The sequence below is a fragment of the Elephas maximus genome, chromosome 18 (genome assembly GCF_024166365.1).
Source record: "Elephas maximus indicus isolate mEleMax1 chromosome 18, mEleMax1 primary haplotype, whole genome shotgun sequence".
In the NCBI taxonomy this organism is placed as follows: Eukaryota; Metazoa; Chordata; class Mammalia; order Proboscidea; family Elephantidae; genus Elephas; species Elephas maximus.
The window spans coordinates 80,831,083-80,839,953 of NC_064836.1; the positions used below are offsets into that span (position 1 = coordinate 80,831,083).

At 39.2% G+C, this 8,871-nt stretch overlaps 1 protein-coding gene across 1 annotated transcript in view; it reads right to left on the reverse strand.

The window, feature by feature from the left end:
- Nucleotides 1-5,611, reverse strand: part of MYH15 (myosin heavy chain 15) — a 208,390-nt gene extending 202,779 nt beyond the window's left edge. The window contains 2 exon segments of the mRNA XM_049857882.1: nucleotides 4,656-4,731; nucleotides 5,578-5,611. Coding sequence (XP_049713839.1) covers nucleotides 4,656-4,731; nucleotides 5,578-5,611 — 110 coding nt within the window.
- Nucleotides 5,612-8,871: the final 3,260 nt, after the last annotated feature.

Below are 8,871 nucleotides of genomic sequence, written 5' to 3' on the forward strand. Positions count from 1 at the left end.
AACAAAGAGCTACTATATGACCCAGCAATTCTACTCCTAGATATGTATCCAAGAGAAATGAAAACATACATTCATACAGAACCTGTACACAAATATTCATAGTATCATTATTCATAGCTGCCAAAAAGTAGAAACAACTCATATGTCCATCAACTGATGAATGTATAAACAAATGTGGTCTATCCATACAATGGAATATTATTTGACCATAATATTATTTGACCATAAAAAAGAACGAAGTACTTGTACATACTACGATACGAATGAACCTCAAAAACACTGCGCAAAATGAAAGAAGCAAGACATGGAAAACCTCATGTATATGAAATGGCTCGGGAAAATTAGGCTCTAGGCAAATTACACAGACAGAAAGTAGATTAGTAGTTGCCTATAGCTGGTAGAGGAGAAGTGAAAGGGAAAGGTACGAAAATGTCCTAAAATTAGATTATGGTGATCATTGCACAACTCTGTAAAAACATTAAAAACCATTTAACTATGCACTTTAAAGAGGTGAACTATATGGTTCATAAATTATATCTAAATAATGTTGTTTAAAAAAAGTTGGCATGAATAATGATGGAAAAGAGACATTGAAATCTGCTTGCTCTTTTCTAGCAAAAGATTATTAATCAAGGTTCAATGGCCCTAATTGAGTCCCTATGTTGCCATTAAATTACTAATTTAGAACATTCTGAATTTTCGCTTGCCTACCCATTTATTTTTTACCCATTTATGTAGGAATCCCCGGGTGGTGCAAATGATAAAGTGCTAGACTACTAACTGAAAGGTTGGTGGTTCTAACTCACCCAGAAATGCCTTTGGAGAAAGCCCTGGTGATCTGTTTCCAAAAGGTCACAGCCTTGAAAATCCTATGGAGTGCAGTTCTACTCTCCATGAGTCAGAATTAACTCCATGGCAACTGTTTCATTTATTTATTGTCTTTGTTTTTTAACCATTATGTTAGTTATATAAAACATACCTAATTTAGGATTTCTTTTTTAGGCAAATACTATCAAAAAGGCATACTAAGGCATTTTAAGTGAGAATTTGCGGTTACCAGAATTTTACAACTCAAATGCTTTAGGTCATAAATTGTATAAAAACAAAGATAAGGATGTGAAGAAGACAAACTTTGCTGATAATGACTATACCCATTTGTTGTAGGATGTGGTTTTTTACTGAATTGGAAGGAAACTGGAAAGCTGAAACAGAGCCAAACACTGTCGGTCCCATGCCACTCTCACAATTCTTGTTATGCTTGAGGCCATTGTTGCAGCTACTGTGTCAATCCATCTCATTGTGGGTCTTCCTCTCTTTCATTGACCCTCTCCTTTACCAAGCATGATGTCCTTTTCCAGGGACTGATCCCTCCTGACAAAATGTCCAAAGTATGTAAGATGCAGTCTCGTCACCCTTGTTTCTAAGGAGCACTTTGGCTGTGCTTCTTCCAAGACAGATTTGTTCCTTCTTTTGGCAGTCCATGGTATACTCAATATTCTTCCCCAATATCACAATTCGAAGACATCAATTCTTCTTCAGCACTCCTTGTTCATAGTCCAGCTTTCATGTGCATATGAGATGATTGAGAACACCATGACTTGGGTCAGGCACACCTTAGTCTTCAAGGTGGCATCTTTGTTTTACAGCATTTTACGGAGGTCTTTTGCAGCAGATTTGCCCAATGCAATGCGTCTTTTGATTTCTTCACTGCCGCTTCCATGGGTGTTGATTGTGGATTGAAGTAAAATGAAATCCTTGGCAACTTCAAGCTCTTCCCTGTTTATCAAAAAGTTGCTTATTGGTCCAGTTGTAGGGATTTTTGTTTTCTTTATGTCGAGGTGTAATCCATACTGAAGGCTGTGGTCTTTGATCTTCACCAGTAAGTGCTTCAAGTCCTCTTCACTTTCAGCAAGCAAGATTGTGTCATCTGCATATCACAGGTTGTTAATGAGTCTTCCTCCATTCCTGATGAGAGTTCTCATTTATATAGACCAGCTTCTCAGATTATTTGCTCATCATACAGATCGAATAGATATGGTGAAAGGATACAACCCTAATGCACATCTTTCCTGACTTTAAACCACACAGTAACCCCTTGTTCTGTTTAAATGACTGCCTTTTGGTCTATGTGCAGGTTCCTACTGAGCAAAATTAAGTGTTCTGGAATTCCCATTCTTCACAATGTTATCCATAATTTGTTATGATCCACACAATTGAATGCCTTTGCATAGTCAATAAAACACAGGTAAACAGCTTTGGTATTCTCTGCTTTCAGTCAGGGTTCATCTGACATCAGCAATGATATCCCTAGTTCCACGTCCTTTGCTGAATCTGGCTTGAATTTCTGGCAGTTTCCTGTCGATACAGTGCCGCAGCCGCTTTTGAATGGTCTTCAGCAAAATTTTACTTACGTGTTATATTAATGATATTGTTTGATAATTTATGCTTTCATTGGGATCACCTTTCTCCTTGGAAACTCTATGGTGCAATTATACTCTGTCCTATAGGTCCGCTATCCGTCACAATCGACTCAACGGCAGCGGGTTTGGTTCCAGTCGGTTGGCCAGGTAGCTGTCTTCCAAATTTCTTGGCATACATGAGTGAGCACTTCCAGAATTGCATCCAATTGGAAGGAGATTTGTTGAAACATCTCAGTCGGTACTCCATCAATTCCTGGAGTCTTGTTTTTCACCAATGCTTTCAGTGCAGCTTGGACTTCTTCATTTGGTACCATCGGTTCCTGATCATATGCTACCTCCTGAAATGGTTGAATGTAGACCAACTCTTTTTGGTATAGTGACTCTGTGTATTCCTTCCCTCTTCTTTGGCTGCTTCCTGCATCATGTAATATTTTTGCCATACCAAAAACCCACTGCCGGCAAGTTGATTCTGACTCATAGGAATCCTATAGAACAGAGTAGAACTTACCCATAGGGTTTCCAAAGAGCACCTGGTGGATTCGAACTGCCGACCTTTTGGTTAGCAGCCATAGCTCTTAATCACTGCACCACCAGGGTTTCCTTTTCTCCATAGGATCCTTCAATATTGCAACTCAAGGCCTGAATTTTTTCTTCAGTTCCTTCAGCTGGAGAAATGTTGAGCATATTCTTCCCTTATAGTTTTCCACCTCCAGGTCTTTGCACATGTCGTTGTAATACTATACTTTGTCTTCTCAAGCCACCCTTTGAAATCTTCTGTTCAACTCTTTTACTTCACAATTACTTCCTTTCACTTTAGCTACTCGAGCTTCAAGAGCAAATTTCAGAGTCACTTCTGACATCCATTTTGGTCTTTTCTTTCTTTCCTGTATTTCTAACGACCTCTTGCTTCGTTCATGTATGATGTTCTTGATGCCATTCCGTAACTCGTCCGGTCTCGGTCATTAGTGTTCAATGCATCAAATCTATTCTTGAGATGGCCTCTAAATTCATGTGGGATATACTCAAAGTTGTGCTTTGGCTCTTGTTGACTTGTTCTAATTTTCTTCAGTTTCAGCTTGAACTTGCATATGAGCAATTGATGGTCTGTTCCACAGTCAGTCCCTGGCCTTGCTCTGACTGATGATATTGAGTTTTTCCATCATTTGTTTCCACGGATGTAGTCGCATTTGATTCCTGTGTACTCCATCTGCAAGGTCCACGTGTACAGTTGCCATTTATGTTGGTGAAAAAAGGTATTTGCAATGAAGAAGTCATTGGTCTGAAAAAATTCTATACTGCAAAGTTCTAACATGAAATTTCCAGCATCGTTTCTATCACCAAGGCCATATTTTCCAATTACTGATCCTTCCTCTTGTTTCCAACTTCCACATACTAATCACCAGTAATTAGCAATGCATCCTAATAGCATGTTCAATCAATTTCAGACTGCAGAAGTTGGTAAAATTCTTCATATTTGGCCTTAGTGGTCGGTTTATAAATTTGAATAATCTTCCTATTAACTGGTCTTCTTTGTAGGCTTAAGGATATTATCCTATTATTGACAGCATTGTGCTTCAGAATTGATCTTGAAATGTTCTTTTTGACAGTGAATATGATGACATTCTTCTTCAATTTGCCATTCCCAGTGAAGCAGACCATACGATTGTGTGATTTAAAATGGCCAATACCAGTCCAATACCAGTATTATCCTATCACTCACAGTGTTGTACTTCAGGATAGATCTTGAAATGTTCTTTTTGACAATGAATGCAATGCCATTCCTCTTCATGTTGTCATTCCCAGCATAGTAGACCATACCATCCCCAACCCCAGTGCTGTCAAGTCGATTCTGACTCATAGCGACCCTATAGGACAGAGTAGATCTGCCCCATAGAGTTTCCAAGGAGCACCTGGCAGATTCAAATTGCCAACCCTTTGGTTAGCAGCCGTAGCACTCATTACACCACCAGGGTTTCCAATCATATGATAGTCTGATTCAAAATGACAAATACCAGTCTGTTTCAGCTCAGCAATGCCTAGGATATTAATGTTTATGCGTTCCATTTCATTTTTGATGACTTCCAGTTTTCCTAGGTTTGTACTTCATACACTCCAGGTCCCAATTATTAATGGATGCTTGCAGATGTTTCTTCTCATTTTGAGTCATGCCACATCAGAAAATGAAGATCCCTTTACCTTTTTATCTGTAGTTTCAACAACTATTTTGACATACACCCATTATCTCCACTCCCTTTATCCTCAGCCTCAACATAACCATACTTGCCCTTATAAACGTAGCATTTCTTTTTCTCTACAGAGGAAAAATAGATTATAACTACAGTACTTGTAGGAAAAATATATTGGGTACTTTTCATACAGATACACATGATTATGTTTCTGCTAACTCAGCAGGTTTATTTGGGCTCATCAATATAGGAAGTTGCAAAGTTGGATAAAATCATGAACCCTCACTCTGAAGGTACACCCACACAATGTCTGCATAGGAACAAGAAACATCTCAGGAAGCAGAGACTGGGAACATCACAGAACATCTTGCTACAAGAAAATTACCTTCCAGCACCTACCAAAACCTTATCCATCCCTTCCGACCTGAACCCTTACCACCCACTCAATACCCAATGTCATTGGCAGTTGTCCTAGTGCTCTTACCCCTACCCAAATCCTCTAAAAAACCTTCCCTCGGAAATGTCTGGTTACAACTAAGTAAAATTTTGAGACTTCTGTTGGAAAGATCACATCCTTGAGGGTTTCTTTAGGCACTATTTTTAATTTTGGAATGAAAGTCTGGTAAAATAATTACGTGGTAGAATTAGAGTGTGGAGGATTAAGGAGAGAAAATATGGGTTATTTTTGTTATATAGCATGACTGACTCATATTATTTTCCCCATATATTATTTTTTTCTCTCCCCAGCCTCCCCAAGCCCATGCCCTCCACAAAGCAATTTACCAATGAGAGGTTTTGAGTGGGCTGAACCAGAACTCTTATGAACACCTGAGGCAGCTTCTCTTGGCCTCACTTAAACATTTAGAGCATCTGGCTAGAAAAGGGAAAATTCCAATCTTTGATACTGGAGAAAAGTGAGAGTTGCCCACGACTAGGAGATACACAGGAAAAAACCCCATTGCAACCATTACCACTGGTGGGTAATACCCACTCAACCACCACCATCACCACCCCAGGGGCAGAAAGCTTGGCCTTAGTAGTGTGTATTTACTAGTCTGTAGTGAACAATTTCACTTGTTTTTCACATCGAAAATAGTTCTCCACAGATGAGTAAGTAAACATAATTCAGCCCTTATGAACTTCGCTTACTGGTTAATCTGCCCCTGACCACCACCACCTCCTCTAGTGCATCACAAGAGCCAGAGGGGAGTCCTTGGTGCAGGACGGGTTGCTCTCGGCAGATGCTTTCCCCAGAGCTAGGTAACAGGGCTGGAGATGGAGTGCAAACAAAGAATGGGAAGTTGGGCACCATCGTCTCCGTTCTTCCATCAGGCTTGCCTCTGCCAAGAATTTTGTGGCTCGCTACTTTCTTGTTATCACAATGTGTTTCTTTTTCAGTTTTCCTGATTTACACCCATTTTGCCACTAAAACTGCTTGGCAAGAGGATTTTGTAATCCTAACTGATTTTGCGTTTGCTTTCTACTCGTAGTTTGCATTTTAAATACTGGTTTTGAGTTGTGTTTATATTTTTGTTTTTTTGCAAAAGCTGATTTTGCTTTGTGTTATATCTATGAAAATATGCTTGTTTTTGAAAAGCATTTATTTAGCATGGATTTTCTGTGTGTATGGTTAAGGTAAACGCCCTGCATTTTAAATCAGATGTTGTGGCTTGAAATTAATCAACTGTTGTAGCCTAAAGATCACCTGGCAGTCTTCTTGTTTTTGAAAAAGAAACTGAGAAGAGAAATGAAGCAAGTCGCCCATAGTCAGATAGCTAATGAGCGGCAGCCATTAGAATAACGGCTCTATAAACGAGATCACTCCCTTCCTACTCAGTGCCTGTCCCGTCATAACATCCTGCCTCTAGTTCACGTACCTCAGTTTCCTCCTCCATTTCTTCTAATATAGTTTCACCACCCACCTCACGTTTAGCTTTTTCCGTCATCATCTCTGGAAACAGTTACTGGGAGGTAAGAATTTTCGACCTTCCCCTAATGACTAATCACGAAGGTGGACGTGCAGATGGCACTGGCTTTGAGTCAGGCAACCTGGGTTCTAGTACTGGCGTGGCTTGTAACAGATGTAAACCAGTTTCCACATCGAGGATGAACCTTGGTTTTCTCGCCTGTAAAGTGAGGACATTTAGCCTACATGATTTCTTATTTTTAGGTGGCTAAATATTTTTCCAGTACAAAGTAGCATGTGTTTCTTGGAGAAACCTTGAAAGCAGAGAAATGTATAAGTAAGATTAAAAAAAAAAAATCACCCGTAATCCAACAACTCAGAGATAATCACTATTATATATCTGAAGCATTTCTTTCCATTTTTTTTCTTATGATAATGGTCAAAATGGGGGTTATACTATATTCAGTTTTATAGTTATTTTAAATATGATTATTTATCTATTCTAATACAAAAATCATTTAAGTTTGGCTTTGGAATGGTCTTTTGTCCTTTAAGAATATGCTTTCTTCCTGACACCTAGCAATTCTACTTCTCTTTCTTGTTGTTATTGCTGGGTGCCATGGAATCTATTCTGACTCCTACTGACCCCATGTGCTAGAGTAGAACTGCCCTGTAGGGCTTTCCTGGCTGTTATCTTTATGGAAGCAGATTGTCAGGTCTTTCTTCAGGAGTGCCACTGGGTGAGTTTGAATCACCAACCTTTCTGTTAGCAGCTGAGTGCTTAATTGTTGCACCACCAGGGCTCCTTTTTCTTTTGTAGGTATAATAATAATGCATTATGGTTTTCATTCACTGAGTCATCTGGCTCTCACAGCAATGTAGGAAGAAGGCAGTCAGGGCCAGTAATATTATTCCCAATTGACAGATGAGGGAACGGAGGCTCAGAAAGGTGATGTGATTTGCTCTAGTCATGCAGCTAACAGAGTTAATGACAGGGAATTTGAACCCAAACTACTTGCTAAATACTCTCTATTACACTGCTTTCATTCGGCCTAAGTTCAAAAAAGCAAACTCCATTGTCAACTAGCTCGGAGGAATGAAAAACCTTTGCTGACTCTGGTCTTTGCTGCTCGTGCATTTCTATGAGGAAGGAAATTTTGGCCAATAAAATTTAATTAAGAATTATGCGGATTGTTACATTTTTAAGTAATTATTTACAGTGCTGACTCTACTAACCGTAGCACCCAACTATCTCTAACGCTCTGGCACAGCTTTAATTTTCTCCCCGGCACCACCACCATCTTGTCCTCAGTTATCTACCTGTGATAAGCCACTGTATGACCAGGTATGACCTCAGGGATGGTCCTGTTATTGCATTTGATTTGATGGATTATAATTAGCCCCACTAAAATGCAATCAGAGACATGAAATCCAATGGCTGGAAACTGGGAACTGATCCAGTCCTGGTCTGTGATGGAAATATAATGTCCTACATAACTGGCTTAGATTATAATTGGTCATATTAAACCCTAATGATGACTAATTCTGAGTAGTAGAGCAATGTTCAATCTGTATTTATGTTGCACTGTTGAATAATTTTGAAATTAAAAAAATGTAGGTGGCTTGATGCTAAATCAGACCGTGAATCTGACTTCTAAATATTCAATGAGCTAAAATTCACAATGTGGCAATGCAACCCAGACATTTAAAAGGAGGGGGGAAATGTAACATTTACTTAGGGATTTTAATATAAAACTCATCCTTTTCCTTCAGGCTAAATCCTCACTAACCTTTTCCTCACCTGTAACTACCAAGAAATTCTGAATCAGGGTGAGAAAAATCTCCCAATCAGCTTGTTTAGTGTTGGCTGAGTGAATTGTCTGACCAAGAAGAAGGCCAAGGGGAAAAGTACCAACGTTAGGAAATTGTGAAGAGGGCTGGAGACAGCATCCATTTCTCCAGTCTTCCTGGAAGCCCTTTCTTTTCCACTTTCTCACAGTGCACAAACCAACTGAAATCTAAGCCACAGCTGCCTCTTTTTACTATGGAAATTATCCATGGAAGCAGCAGTCAAGAAATCAAATGACATCTTACACTGGGCAGGTTTACTACAAAAGACATCTTTTAAAATTTTAAAAAGCAAAGTTGTCACTTTGATGACTAAGGTGAACTTGACCCAAGCTATAATCTTTTCATTTGGCTCATATGCCTGTGAAAGCTGGACAATGAAAAAGGAAGACATAAGAACTGATGCATTGGAATTGTGGCATTGGTGAAGAATACTGAATATTCCAGAAAAAGAAACAAATCTGTCTTAGAAGAAATACAAGAATATTCCTTAGAAGTGAGGATAGTGAAA